The 15,839-nt window shown below is 49.0% G+C and overlaps 1 protein-coding gene across 1 annotated transcript in view; it reads left to right on the top strand.

The window, feature by feature from the left end:
• Positions 1 to 15,204, top strand: part of LOC134910517 (prolyl-tRNA synthetase associated domain-containing protein 1-like) — a 36,455-nt gene extending 21,251 nt beyond the window's left edge. The window contains exon 2 of the mRNA XM_063918626.1: positions 14,705 to 15,204. Coding sequence (XP_063774696.1) covers positions 14,705 to 15,133 — 429 coding nt within the window. The 3' untranslated portion in view covers positions 15,134 to 15,204. The remainder of the gene's footprint in view (positions 1 to 14,704) is intronic.
• The last annotated feature ends 635 nt before the right edge of the window (positions 15,205 to 15,839 follow it).

Raw genomic sequence — 15,839 nt, 5'->3', positions numbered from 1 at the left:
CACTGCACATCCAGGCTGAGGCGATTGCTGGTCGCAGTATAACACCCGTGTGAGAGTATATACATTTTAGGATATTCTCCAGCTTTCTATCGGCAGGTTCCTTTAGGGCGGCCGTATCAGGAGAGGGTAGTGCTACCTGTTTAGACAAGCGTGTGAGCGCTTTATCCACCCTAGGGGGTGTTTCCCAACGTGCCCTATCCTCTGGCGGGAAAGGGTACGATGCCAATAACCTTTTAGGAATTATCAGTTTTTTATCGGGGGAAACCCACGCCTCATCACACACTTAATTTAATTCCTCGGATACAGGAAAAACTACAGGCAGTTTTTTCTCACCAAACATAATACCCTTTTTAGTGGTACTTGTATTATCAGAGATATGCAATACATTTTTCATTGCTTCAATCATGTAACGTGTGGCCCTAGTGGAAGTCACGTATGTCTCCTCGTCATCGACACTGGAGTCAGTATCCGTGTCTGTGTCTGCCATTTGAGGTAACGGGCGTTTTAAAGCCCCTGATGGCGTTTGAGACCCCCTGGACAGGCACAAGCTGAGTAGCCGGCTGTCTCATGTCGTCAACTGTCTGTCGTAAAGAGCTGACACTATCACGCAATTCCTTCTATAAGCTCATTCACTCAGGTGTCGACTCCCTCGGGGGTGACAACTGTATAATAGGCAATTGCTCCGCCTCCATCTCATTTTCCTCCTCAAACATGTCGACACAATCGTACCGACACACCGCACACACACAGGGAATGCTCTGATAGAGGACAGGACCCCACTAGCCCTTTGGGGAGACAGAGGGAGAGTATGCCAGCACACACCAGAGCGCTATATATAGACAGGAATACCACTATAAAATGTGCTTTTCCCTTTATAGCTGCTGTTAGTATCAAAACTGCGCCAAATTAGTGCCCCCCTCTCTTTTTTACCCTTTTCTGTAGTGCAGGACTGCAGGGGAGAGTCAGGGAGACGTCCTTCCAGCGGAGCTGTGATGGAAAATGGCGCCCGTGTGCTGAGGAGATAGGCTCCGCCCCCTTCTCGGCGGCCTTTTCTCCCGCTTTTTAGGTGAGTTCTGGCAGGGGTTAAAATACATCCATATAGCCCTGAGGGTTATATGTGGTGTATTTATGCCAGCCAAGGTGTTTTACATTGCTGCTCAGGGCGCCCCCCCCTAGCGCCCTGCACCCTCAGTGACCGGAGTGTGAAGTGTGCCTGAGTAACAATGGCGCACAGCTGCAGTGCTGTGCGCTACCTTGTTGAAGACTGAAGTCTTCTGCCGCCGATTTTTCCGGACCTCTTCTTGCTTCTGGCTCTGTAAGGGGGCCGGCGGCGCGGCTCTGGGACCGAGCTCCGAGGCTGGGCCTGTGTTCGGTCCCTCTGGAGCTAATGGTGTCCAGTAGCCTAAGAAGCCCAATCCACTCTGCACTTCAGGTGAGTTCGCTTCTTCTCCCCTTAGTCCCTCGATGCAGTGAGCCTGTTGCCAGCAGGTCTCACTGAAAATAAAAAACCTAAACTTAAACTTTCACTAAGAAGCTCAGGAGAGCCCCTAGTGTGCACCCTTCTCGGCCGGGCACAAAAATCTAACTGAGGCTTGGAGGAGGGTCATAGGGGGAGGAGCCAGTGCACACCAGGTAGTCCTAAAGCTTTTACTTTTGTGCCCAGTCTCCTGCGGAGCCGCTATTCCCCATGGTCCTTACGGAGTTCCCAGCATCCACTAGGACGTCAGAGAAAATAAGATTTTACTTACCGGTAAATCTATTTCTCGTAGTCCGTAGTGGATGCTGGGCGCCCGTCCCAAGTGCGGACTTCTCCTGCAATGCTTGTATATAGTTATTGCTTAAATAAGGGTTATGTTATAGTTGCATCAGGGTTTATCTGATGCTCTGTTGTTCATACTGTTAACTGGGTAAAGTTATCACAAGTTATACGGTGTGATTGGTGTGGCTGGTATGAGTCTTACCCTGGATTCCCAAAATCCTTTCCTTGTACTGTCAGCTCTCCCGGGCACAGTTTCTCTAACTGAGGTCTGGAGGAGGGACATAGAGGGAGGAGCCAGAGCACACCAGAATCCAAATTCTTTCTTGAAGTGCCCATGTCTCCTGCGGAGCCCGTCTATTCCCCATGGTCCTTACGGAGTCCCCAGCATCCACTACGGACTACGAGAAATAGATTTACCGGTGAGTAAAATCTTATCTTCTTTTATCAACTTGCGTCTTACTTAAACTGTGACGTAAACCAACTTTACAGACATTTTTTATTTTTGTTTAGTGTTTGGCAAAGCACAAAAACACAAATGTGTTGAGACTGGTTGTGTGGCGGGGACCTGGAACCTAGTCTGTCACCAGTCACGTCATTAACGTGGAAAACTGCAGTGTAGCCATTTGTAGCGATTATTTAGGTGATTTTGGGTAGGGTCTGGATTAATTTCTGTTCTAAATCTCTATGTTCTGCCCACGTGTGAATCACCATAGCTTAAGTGAGTGTTATGCACACCAGTGCCTGCAGGAATGTACTGGTGTTTGAACTGTTATGCACACCAGTGCCTGCAGGAATGTACTGGTGTCTGAACAGAGAGGGATGCAAAACAAATGAACTCACAGACAGACTGGGAAATATGACATAATGTACACAGAAGGTGATAGGGTAACAAAACCAACACAGAGTGAACAGAGAAGCCCAGAGGCTAAGAAACTGGGTGTCTCCCTAGTATTAGAAATGCTCAGATGGAAAAAGCAAGATGTTGTGTTTTAATACGTAGAGAACCCGAAATGCTGTTGCTAAGGGCAACAGCAAAACCCTAAAGGGTTACCAACGGGTGTGGCAGTAAACTCCTTGGTCAGAGATGGAATAATAGACACAAGGAGAGTCTCCACAATCCTAATTCTCACTTGCAGGGCCCAGGTTCAGCTTACTGCCACTAAACTGACACATGGACGCCCTGCACAGTGAGAGAGGATTATGCAGGCAGGTCTGAAAGTATAGCCACAAACCTGCTGGGTTCACAGAATAGCAAAAGAACCTCAGCAGGCTAAATGACTGACTCCAGTCTTACTGCTAGGTCTGGATTGGCAGAGTGTAGTACCAAATCCCCAGGCCTATTTGCAGTAAGCAACAACAAATACAAAGCTACACAGTACTGGCTAACTTTCAGGAACTGACTAACCAACAAAGATTCAGCAGCATCTGCTTAACATGAGAAGAGGCCTTATAAAGCAGGTGCTGTCCACGCCCCCCTCAGACCTCACAGACTGTGAGCACAAAAACCAGCACCGGATCCCCTGCCTGTAACCACTGCATAGCAAAAGACCCGAACCGGAGTATCAGCTGCGCTCAGGTTACTCCGCTAGCACTTGTCTCCCGGTTGCCATGACGACGTGGCAGCACAGGGCAGGAGACCCTAACAGTACCCCCCCTCTGACGAGGGGTCAAAGAACCCCTACCACCGGGTTTATCGGGGAACTGCGAGAAGAAAGAGCGTATCAGTCTGGGGGCATGAAGATCACAACTGCGCACCCACGACCGCTCCTCCGGGCCATACCCCTTCCAGTGCACCAAAAATGACAGCCGACCCCGAACCATCTTGGAGTCAAGAATCCTTTCAACAACAAACTCCCTCTGGCCACGTATCAGAAGAGGGGAAGGTCTTCCTCTGGAAGAAGGATTACTAATCGCCCGTTTTAAAAGGGAACAATGAAATGTTTTATTGATACCCAAAGAACGGGGCAGATCTAACTGAAATGCCACCGGATTGATAACCCTGGTGATCTTATAAGGGCCGATGAACCGGGGGCCTAACTTATGAGATGGCTGTCTCAACTTCAAATTCTTGGTAGACAACCAGACGAAGTCTCCTAATTTGAAGCTGCAGGGTCTTTTCCGCTTATCAAAAACCCTTTTGGTCACTAATGACACAGACACAAGGGCTTTCTTCACTTTCCTCCAAATACCTCTAAGGACCGAAACGACAGAGGAACCACCAGGCGTGGAGTCCAGGGGGTCAAAAGAATTGGCCTTAGGATGATGCCCATACACACAAAGGAAGGGAGAGATCCCTGTAGCAGAGTGAGCCGCATTGTTATAGGCAAACTCCGCCATTGACAGATGAGCAACCCAGTCAGTCTGACACTTGGAGACATAACACCTGAGGAACTGCTCCAAGGACTGGTTCACCCTTTCAGTCTGCCCATTAGACTGCGGATGGTAGCCTGACGACAAGCTGACAGAAATCTGGAGATCGGAACAAAATGCCCTCCAGAATTTGGCCACAAACTGGGATCCGCGGTCAGAGACCACATCAAGTGGCAACCCGTGGAGACGCACAACATGCAGCATAAATAATTCAGACAGGCGTCTGGCCGATGGCAGCCCAACCAGTGGAACGAAGTGCGCCATCTTCGAAAACTTGTCATCGACAACCCAGATGGCTGTCATCCCCGAGGATTTGGGCAAGTCCACAACAAAATCCATTGAAATGTGGGTCCATGGCTTCGATGGAATAGAGAGTGGATGTAATGGGCCAACAGGAACCCCTCTAGGAGTCTTATTTCGGGCACAGATGTCACATGCCCGAACCCACTGATCCACATCCTTAGCCACCGAGGGCCACCACACCGCCCTAGATAGCAACTCCCGAGTTCTGGCAATACCCGGGTGACCTGCCGACTTCTTGGCATGGAATTCCAGGAACACTCGCTGTCTTAACCTAGGAGGCACAAACAAAAGACCTACCGGAAGGTCTGGAGGAGCCTGCTCCTGTGCTCTAAGGACTAATGACAAGAGGTCCTGGGTAATGCCCACTTTAATACATGATGGGGACACAATGGGCAACGGCTCCCCGGTGGTCTCCTGGATTGGAGCAAAACTCCGCGAGAGTGCATCAGCCTTGATGTTTTTTGACCCAGGGCGATATGTTATCAAAAAATTAAAGCGAGCAAAAAACAAAGCCCATCGTGCCTGCCTGGCATTGAGACGCTTCGCTGACTCTAAATATGCCAAATTCTTATGGTCGGTGAGAATTGAGACCACAAACTTAGCCCCCTCAAGCCAGTGTCTCCACTCCTCGAGTGCATCCTTAATAGCCAACAATTCCCGGTTACCCACGTCATAATTCATCTCGGCAGGCGAAAATTTACGGGAAAAGTAAGCACAGGGATGAAGGCGATTATCAGACACTCCCATCTGAGAGAGCACTGCCCCAATACCCATCTCAGAGGCATCCACCTCCACCACAAAAGGACGCTCTGGATCTGGGTGTCGCAGCACCTTGGCCGAGACAAATGCCCTTTTGAGACGGGCAAAAGCCGCTTTGGCCTCACGAGACCAGTGAGCAACATCCGCCCCTTTCTTAGTGAGTGCCACCAAGGGCGCCACTATAGACGAAAATCCAGCGATAAATCGTCTATAAAAATTTGCAAAGCCCAGGAAACGCTGAAGCGCCTTCAAACTAGTGGGCTGCACCCAATCCAGGACTGCCTGTACCTTGGAACCCTCCATTTGGAAACCTTCTGGGGAGATAATATATCCTAGAAATGCGATTTGCTGAACTTCAAATTCGCACTTCTCCAGCTTCGCCCCAAGCCGGTGGTCTCTGAGTTTCTGGAGGACTAAGCGTACATGCTTCCGATGTTCCTCCAGGGAATGGGAGAAGATTAGGATGTCATCTAAGTATACAACTAAGAATCTATCCAAATTTCTCTATCGTCCTAGTGGATGCTGGGGTTCCTGAAAGGACCATGGGGAATAGCGGCTCCGCAGGAGACAGGGCACAAAAAAGTAAAGCTTTAGGATCAGGTGGTGTGCACTGGCTCCTCCCCCTATGACCCTCCTCCAAGCCAGTTAGATTTTTGTGCCCGGCCGAGAAGGGTGCAATCTAGGTGGCTCTCCTAAAGAGCTGCTTAGGAAAGTTTAGCTTAGGTTTTTTATTTTACAGTGAGTCCTGCTGGCAACAGGATCACTGCAACGAGGGACTTAGGGGAGAAGAAGTGAACTCACCTGCGTGCAGGATGGATTGGCTTCTTGGCTACTGGACATCAGCTCCAGAGGGACGATCACAGGTACAGCCTGGATGGTCACCGGAGCCTTGCCGCCGGCCCCCTTGCAGATGCTGAAGTAAGAAGAGGTCCAGAATCGGCGGCAGAAGACTCCTCAGTCTTCTAAAGGTAGCGCACAGCACTGCAGCTGTGCGCCATTTTCCTCTCAGCACACTTCACACGGCAGTCACTGAGGGTGCAGGGCGCTGGGAGGGGGGCGCCCTGGGAGGCAAATGAATACCTATTTTGGCTAAAAATACCTCACATATAGCCTCCGGAGGCTATATAGAGATATTTAACCCCTGCCAGAATCCGTTAAGAGCGGGAGACGAGGCCGCCGAAAAAGGGGCGGGGCCTATCTCCTCAGCACACAGCGCCATTTTCCCTCACAGAAAGGCTGGAGGGAAGGCTCCCAGGCTCTCCCCTGCACTGCACTACAGAAACAGGGTTAAAACAGAGAGGGGGGGCACTAATTTGGCGATATGCTTATATATATATTAAGATGCTATAAGGGAAAACACTTATATAAGGTTGTCCCTATATAATTATAGCGTTTTTGGTGTGTGCTGGCAAACTCTCCCTCTGTCTCTCCAAAGGGCTAGTGGGTCCTGTCCTCTATCAGAGCATTCCCTGTGTGTGTGCTGTGTGTCGGTACGTGTGTGTCGACAGGTAGGAGGACGATGTTGGTGAGGAGGCGGAGCAATTGCCTGTAATGGTGATGTCACTCTCTAGGGAGTCGACACCGGAATGGATGGCTTATTTAGGAAATTACGTGATAATGTCAACACGCTGCAAGGTCGGTTGACGACATGAGACGGCCGACAAACAATTAGTACGGTCCAGACGTCTCAAAAACACCGTCAAGGGTTTTAAAACGCCCGTTTACTTTAGTCGGTCGACACAGACACAGACAGGGACACTGAATCCAGTGTCGACGGTGAATAAACAAACGTATTCCTTATTAGGGCCACACGTTAAAGGCAATGAAGGAGGTGTTACGTATTTCTGATACTACAAGTACCACAAAAGAGGGTATTATGTGGGATGTGAAAAAACTACCATAGTTTTTCCTGAATCAGATAAATTAAATAAAGTGTGTGATGATGCGTGGGTTCCCCCCGATAGAAAATTATGGGCGGTATACCCTTTCCCGCCAGAAGTTAGGGCGCGTTGGGAAACACCCCTTAAGGTGGATAAGGCGCTCACACGCTTATCAAAACAAGTGGCGGTACCGTCTATAGATAGGGCCGTCCTCAAGGACCAGCTGACAAGGCTGGAAAATATAATAAAAAGTATATACACACATACTGGTGTTATACTGCGGCCAGCGATCGCCTCAGCCTGGATGTGCAGAGCTAGGGTGGCTTGGTCGGATTCCCTGACTAAAAATATTGATACCCTTGACAGGGACAGTATTTTATTGACTATAGAGCATTTCTATATATGCGAGATGCACAGAGGGATATTTGCACTCTGGCATCATGAATAAACGCGATGTCCATAACTGCCAGAAGATGTTATGGACACGACAGTGGTCAGGTGATGCAGATTCCAAACGGCACAGTATGGCCGTATAAAGGAAGAGGACTTGTTTGGGGTCGGTCCATCGGACCTGGTGGTCACGGCAACTGCTGGAAAATCCACCGTTTTTTACCCTAAGTCACATCTCTGCAGAAAAAGACACTGTCTTTTCAGCCTCAGTCCTCTCGTCCCTATAAGATCATATCTGCCCAGGGATAGAGGAAAGGGAAGAAGACTGCAGCAGGCAGCCTATTCCCAGGAACAGAAGCGTTTCACCGCGTCTGACAAGTTCTCAGCATGGCGCTGAGACCGTACAGGACCCCTGGATCCTACAAGTAGTATCCCGGGGGTACAGATGGGAATGTCGAGACGTTTCCCCTTCGCAGGCTCCTGAAGTCTGCTTTACCAAGTCTCCCTCCGACAAGGAGGTAGTATGGGAAAAAATTCACAAGCTGTATTCCCAGCAGGTGACAATTAAATTACCCCTCCTACTACAGAAAAGGGGTATTATTCCACACTATATTGTGGTACTGAAGCCAGAAGGCTAGGTGAGACTTATTCTAAAAAATTTTTTTTGAACACTTACAAAGGTTCAAATTAAGATGAAGTCACTCAGAGCAGTGATAACGAACCAGGAAGAAGGGGACTATATAGTGTCCCGGGACATCAGGGATGCTTACCTCTATGTCCCAAATTTGCCCTTCTCACTAAGGGTACCTCAGGTTCGTGGTGCAGAACTGTCACTATCAGTTTCAGACGCTGCCGTTTGGATTGTCCACGGCACCCCGGGGTCTTTACCAAGGTAATGGCCGAATTGATGATTCTTCTTCGAAGAAAAGGCGTCTAAATTATCCCTTACTTGGACGATCTCCTGATAGGGGCATAGTCCAGGGAACAGTTGGAGGTCGGAGTAGCACTATCTCTGATACTGCTACAATCAGCACAGGTGGATTCTAAATATTCCAAAATCGCAGCTGATCCCGACGACACGTCTGCTGTGCCTAGGGATGATTCTGGACACAGTCCAGAAAAAGGTGTTTCTCCCGGAAGAGAAAGCCAGGGAGTTATCCGAGCAAGTCAGGAACCTCCTAAAAACAGTGCATCATTGCACAAGGGTCCTGGTAAAAATGGTGGCTTCCTACGAAGCAATTCCATTCGGCAGATTTCACGTAAGAACTTTTCAGTGGGATCTGCTGGACAAATGGTCCGGATCGCATCTTCAGATGCATCAGCGGATAACCCAATATCCAAGGACAAGGGTGTCTCTCCTGTGGTGGTTATAGAGTGCTCATCTTCTAGAGGGCCGCAGATTCGGCATTCAGGATTGGATGCTGGTAACCACGGAGCCCAGCCTGAGAGGCTGGGGAGCAGTCACACAAGGGAAAAATTTCCAGGGAGTGTGATCAAGTATGGAGACTTTTCTCCACATAAATATACTGGAGCTAAGGGTAAATTTATAATGCTCTAAGCTTAGCAAGACCTCTGCTTCAAGGTCAGCCGGTATTGATCCAGTGGGAAAAACATCACGGCAGTCGCCCACGTAAACAGACAGGGCGACACAAGAAGCAGGAGGGCAATGGCAGAAACTGCAAGGACTTTTCGCTGGGCGGAAAATCATGTGATAACACTGTCAGCAGTTTTTCATCCCGGGAATGGAAACTGGGAAGCAGACTTCCTCAGCACGACCTCCACCCGGGAGAGTGGAAACTTCATTGAGAAGTTTTTTCCACATGATTGTAAACCGTTGGGTAATACCAAAGGTGGACATGATGGCGTCCCGTCTGAACAAAAAACGGGACAGGTATTGCGCCAGGTCAAGAGACCCTCAGGCAATAGATGTGGACGTTCTGGTAACACCGTGGGTGTACCAGTCGGTGTATGTGTTCCCTCCTCTGCTTCTCATACCTAAGGTGCTGAGAATTATAAGACGTAGAGGAGTAAGAACTATACTCATGGCTCCGGATTGGCCAAGGAGGACTTGGTACCCGGAACTTCAAGAGATGCTTACAGAGGTCTTATGGCCTCTGCCGCTAAGAAGGGACTTGCTTCAGCAAGTACCATGTCTGTTCCAAGACTTACCGCAGCTGCGTTTGTCGGCATGGAGATGGAAAGCCGGATCCTAAGGGAAAAAAGGCATTCCGGAAGAGGTCATTCCTACCCTGGTCAAAGCCAGAAAGGAGGTGACCGCACAACATTATCACCACGTGTGGCGAAAATATGTTGCGTGGTGTGAGGCCAGGAAGGCCACACAAAGAAATTTCAACTCGGTCGTTTCCTGCATTTCCTGCAAACAGGAGTGTCTATGGGCCTCAAATTGGGGTCCATTAAGGTTCAAATTCGGCCCTGTAAATTTTCTTCCAGAAAGAATTGGCTTCAGTTCCTGAAGTCCAGAAGTTTGTCAAGGGAGTATTGCATATACAAAACCCCTTTTTGTGCCTCCAGTGGCACTGTGGGATCTCAACGTAGTTCTGGGATTCCTCAAATCACATTGGTTTAAAACCAGTCAAATATGTGGATTTGAAGCATCTCACATAAAAAGTGACCATGCTCTTGGCCCTGGCCTGGACCAGGCGAGTGTCAAATTGGTGGTTTTTTCTCAAAAAAGCCCATATCTGTTTGTCCATTCGGACAGGGCAGAGCTGCGGACTCGTCCCCAGTTCTCTCCCTAAGGTGGTGTCAGTGTTTCACCTGAACCAGCTTATTGTGGTGCCTTGCACCTACTAGGGACTTGGAGGACTCCAAGTTGCTAGAAGTTGTCAGGGCCCTGAAAATATGTTCCAGGACAGCTGGAGTCAGAAAATCTGACTCGCTGTTTATACTGTATGCACCCAACAAGGTGGGTGCGCCTGCTTCTAAGCAGTCAATTGCTCGTTGGATTTGTAACACAATTCAACTTGCACATTCTGAGGCAGGCCTGCCACAGTCTAAATCGGTTAAGGCCCATTCCACAAGGAAGGTGGGCTCATCTTGGGCGGCTGCCCGAGAGGTCTCGGCATTACAACTCTGCCGAGCAGCTACGTGGTCAGGGGAGAACACGTTTGTAAATTTCTACAAATTTGATATCCTGGCAAAAGAGGACCTGGAGTTCTCTCATTCGGTGCTGCAGAGTCATCCGCACTCTCCCGCCCGTTTGGGAGCTTTGGTATAATCCCCATGGTCCTTTCAGGAACCCCAGCATCCACTAGGACGATAGAGAAAATAAGAATTTACTTACCGATAATTCTATTTCTCGGAGTCCGTAGTGGATGCTGGGCGCCCATCCCAAGTGCGGATTATCTGCAATACTTGTACATAGTTACAAAAATCGGGTTATTATTGTTGTGAGCCATCTTTTCAGAGGCTCCGCTGTTATCATACTGTTAACTGGGTTTAGATCACAAGTTGTACGGTGTGATTGGTGTGGCTGGTATGAGTCTTACCCGGGATTCAAAATTCCTCCCTTATTGTGTACGCTCGTCCGGGCACAGTACCTAACTGGCTTGGAGGAGGGTCATAGGGGGAGGAGCCAGTGCACACCACCTGATCCTAAAGCTTTACTTTTTTGTGCCCTGTCTCCTGCGGAGCCGCTATTCCCCATGGTCCTTTCAGGAACCCCAGCATCCACTACGGACTCCGAGAAATAGAATTATCGGTAAGTAAATTCTTATTATTCCCTGAGCACATCGTTCATGAAATCCTGGAAGACTGCCGGGGCATTACAGAGCCCAAAAGGCATCACCAAATATTTATAATGCCCTGAGTGGGTATTAAAGGCAGTTTTCCATTCATCCCCCTCTCTTATTCGGATTAGATTGTACGCACCGCGTAGGTCAATCTTAGAAAAAATGGTGGCAGTACGAAGCTGGTCAAACAAGACCGAAATGAGAGGCAGTGGGTATGAGTTTTTAATCATGATACGGTTCAATTCCCTGAAGTCGATGCAGGGTCGCAATGAACCGTCCTTTTTACCCACGAAGAAGAACCCCGACCCAACTGGAGACTGTGAAGGTCTGATAAATCCTTTAGCCAAGTTCTCCTGAATGCCATAGCCTGAGTCTCAGGACGTGACAGGGAGTACAACCTGCTCTTGGGAAGCTTAGCATTCGGCAACAAATCAATGGCACAGTCATAGGGGCGATGGGGAGGTAGTACCTCTGCAACTTTTTTGGAGAACACGTCCGCAAAATCTGCATAACACCCTGGCAATCCTGGCAAACTTAGCTGCGAGAGCCTGACTGGAAGGCTCAAGCAACTCCTGAAACAATCAGTACCCCAACTAAGAATCTCCCCAGAGACCCAGTCAAATTGAGGATTGTGGGCCCTTAACCAGGGTAACCCCAACACCAATGGGGCAAAAGTACAGACAGTCACATAAAAGGACAATTTTTCAGAGTGTGTGTGGCTCCAATAAACAAAGAAATCTGGCTAGTGCAAGAGGTAATTTTACCCTGGGATAATGGTTCCCCGTTTAACCCACAAATCTCAATTTCCGACGCCAAGGGTACTAAGGGAACAGAGTGTTTCAGGGCGAATTGGCGGTCCATAAAAACCCCGTCGGCCCCACTGTCCACAAAGGCCTCAGTCTTGACAGTTTGACCGAGGATCTTCAAGGTCACCGGAATGATAAAAGTCTTCTTGGGAAATTCTGACTTCTGGCCTGACAGGATATTTCCCATCACCCTCAGGCCCTGAAGTTTTCCGGCTTTTCTGGGCATGATACTACCACATGACCCTTATTCCCACAGTACAAACACAACCCCTGCTGTCTCCTCCGCGTCTTCTCACGCGAGGAGAGGCGGGTAGCCCCAATCTGCATAGGCTCCTCGGAAAATTCCTCAGAGTCTGAGGTTCCCTTGGGAAAGAAGGAAACCTCGGTCTCCCTTTCAAGCCTACGCTCTCTCAGCCGTCTATCCACCCGGATGGATAACTGCATGAGCTGATCCAAGCTATCAGGCAAGGGATATTGTACCAGTTGGTCTTTTATCTGGTTAGAAAGACCTCTTCGGTACTGGTGTCTCAGGGCTGGGTCATTCCACTGGGTATCATGGGCCAACCTCCGAAACTCCGTACAGTAAACCTCAACTGGCCTTCGCCCTTGCTTAAGGATCGAAATCTGAGCCTCGGCTGAGGCCGTCTTGTCAGGGTCATCATACAACATGCCCAGTGCCGTAAAAAAAGCATCAACACTTTTAAGCGACGGACAGTCAGGCTGCAACCCATATGCCCAGACCTGTGGGTCTCCTTGTAGCAAGGAAATCACTATACCCACCCGCTGAATCTCTGACCCAGAAGACTGAGGTCTAAGCTGGAAATATAACTTGCAGCTCTCCTTGAAACAAAAGAACTGCGAGCGATCTCCAGAAAAACGATCCGGAAGATTTACTTTCGGCTCCTTAACCCCTGAAGGTGCTGCTGCTGCGGGAGCTCTGCCAGCGGCCTGGGAGGTGTGCATTTTAATGGACAAATCATTAAATTGACGAGTCAGGACCTGCACCTGATCGACCACCTGTTGCAACGTATTTTGAGGGGTATGCTCCATATTCCCACAAAATTTCAACAGGAGTATTGGGCTGCTTAATATGTTATGCACACCAGTGCCTGCAGGAATGTACTGGTGTTTGAACTGTTATGCACACCAGTGCCTGCAGGAATGTACTGGTGTCTGAACAGAGAGGGATGCAAAACAAATGAACTCACAGACAGACTGGGAAATATGACATAACGTACACAGAAGGTGATAGGGTAACAAAACCAACACAGAGTGAACAGAGAAGCCCAGAGGCTAAGAAACTGGGTGTCTCCCTAGTATTAGAAATGCTCAGATGGAAAAAGCAAGATGTTGTGTTTTAATACGTAGAGAACCCGAAATGCTGTTGCTAAGGGCAACAGCAAAACCCTAAAGGGTTACCAACGGGTGTGGCAGTAAACTCCTTGGTCAGAGATGGAATAATAGACACAAGGAGAGTCTCCACAATCCTAATTCTCACTTGCAGGGCCCAGGTTCAGCTTACTGCCACTAAACTGACACATGGACGCCCTGCACAGTGAGAGAGGATTATGCAGGCAGGTCTGAAAGTACAGCCACAAACCTGCTGGGTTCACAGAATAGCAAAAGAACCTCAGCAGGCTAAATGACTGACTCCAGTCTTACTGCTAGGTCTGGATTGGCAGAGTGTAGTACCAAATCCCCAGGCCTATTTGCAGTAAGCAACAACAAATACAAAGCTACACAGTACTGGCTAACTTTCAGGAACTGACTAATGCTGCATTCACACCGCAAATGCCGGGTCCTACCCGGTAAGACAAACGTGTACTTACCGGGTGGGATCCGGCATTTGCGCTCCGTTGCAGGCTTCCCGACCCGGCAATATACCGGGTCGGTTGCCATGACAACGGAGGCCGCAGCAGCAGCAGGGGCGGGGGTGGAGGCGGCGTCGGGAGATGAGCTCATCTCCAGCGCCGCCTCTCCCTATCTTGTGAATGGGAACCGTGTCGCATCGACACGGCTCCCATTCACACCGCACCTGACCCGGTAATCAACCCGGGTAAAACCCTTCTTTTTTACCGGGTTGATTTACCGGGTCAGGCGACCCGCTAAATCGCTTAGTGTGCTTTCACATCGCACACTGACCCGGTTCGACACGGCAATATGCCGTGTCGGTACCGGGTTATTTGTGCGATGTGAAAGGGGTATAACCAACAAAGATTCAGCAGCATCTGCTTAACCTGAGAAGAGGCCTTATAAAGCAGGTGCTGTCCACGCCCCCCTCAGACCTCACAGACTGTGAGCACAAAAACCAGCACCGGATCCCCTGCCTGTAACCACTGCATAGCAAAAGACCCGAACCGGAGTATCAGCTGCGCTCAGGTTACTCCGCTAGCACTTGTCTCCCGGTTGCCATGACGACGTGGCAGCACAGGGCAGGAGACCCTAACAGTGAGCCCGCAGCTTATTGTTGGAATGCTCCCCGCAGCACATGTTCTTTCAGAAGACAGGTGAGGTCAGAGGTACAAGGGTAGAATGGATGCAAGCTTTAAGTCAGAAGATGAGAATTTGATATCAGAAGGACCAGGATTCCGCAAGAGGACAATGCAGGGAAGTCCTGCCAATCGTAATGCGGTTACAATTGCGGTGTCTCACTAGTTATTACATTTGCAGAGTCCTGTCTTGTAGGTTTTCACAGTGGAAGAAATGATGCCACACGTCCAGCACATGAAGGGTGCACACAGCAAAAATCTCTTCTTGAAGGACAAGAAGAAGAAAGTGCTCTGGCTGGTGACTGTTCTCCATGACCGGCAGGTGAACCTTAATGACCTAGCAAAGAAGTTGAACGTTGGCAGCGGGAACCTCAGGTTTGCCGAAGAGGCCGCCATGATTGAAAAACTGAAAGTTGGCCAGGGCTGTGCCACCCCACTTGCCCTGTTCTGTGATGGCAAGGGAGACGTGAAGTACGTTCTGGATTCCACATTTCTGGAAGGTGGCCATGAGAGGGTTTATTTCCATCCAATGACCAATGCTGCTACCATGGGTATTACTCCGGATGAGTTTATGACCTTTCTGAAAAAGACTGGACATGATCCCATAATAATACAGTTTGATTAGTAGATATAGACAATTGTTTTAATATTTTGACTTAAAAACCACAGCAATTCTCTGGTCAAAGTTTTTTTTTTTTTTTTTGGGGGGGGGGGGGGGGGGGGAATTCCCCAATATATTGTGCAGCAACTGGAATTTACTAAGCATTGCATGGGCACTGTTGCTGTAAATCACGTTTTATTTGTCCAAGCCAGTTGCTAGTGCTCAGAATCACCGTAGAGCAGGCATGTCCAAACTGCGGCCCTCCAGCTGTTGTGAAACTACATATTCCAGCATGCCCTGACACAGTTTTGCTGTCAGAGAATGTTGAAGCTGTGTCAGGGCATGCTGGGATGTGTAGTTTCTCAACAGCTGGAGGGCCGCAGTTTGGACATGCCTGCCGTAGAACCTTGTTCTGACTTGGGGCTTAATTCAGAGCTGATCACAGCAGCAAATTTGTTAGCAGTTGGGCAAAACCATGGGGGTAATTCCAAGTTGATCGCAGCAGGATTTTTGATGGCAATTGGGCAAAACCATGTGCACTGCAGGGGAGGCAGATATACCATGTGTAGAGAGAGTAAGATTTGGGTGGGTTATTTTGTTTCTGTGCAGGGTAAATACTGGTTGCTTTATTTTTACACTGCAAATTAGATTGCAGATTGAACACACCCCACCCAAATCTAACTCTCTCTGCACATGTTATATCTGCCTTCCCTGCAGTGCACATGGTTTT

This window comes from Pseudophryne corroboree, chromosome 4 (genome assembly GCF_028390025.1).
Source record: "Pseudophryne corroboree isolate aPseCor3 chromosome 4, aPseCor3.hap2, whole genome shotgun sequence".
Classification (NCBI taxonomy): domain Eukaryota; kingdom Metazoa; phylum Chordata; class Amphibia; order Anura; family Myobatrachidae; genus Pseudophryne; species Pseudophryne corroboree.
This window is presented reverse-complemented; position numbering and strand designations above follow the sequence as displayed.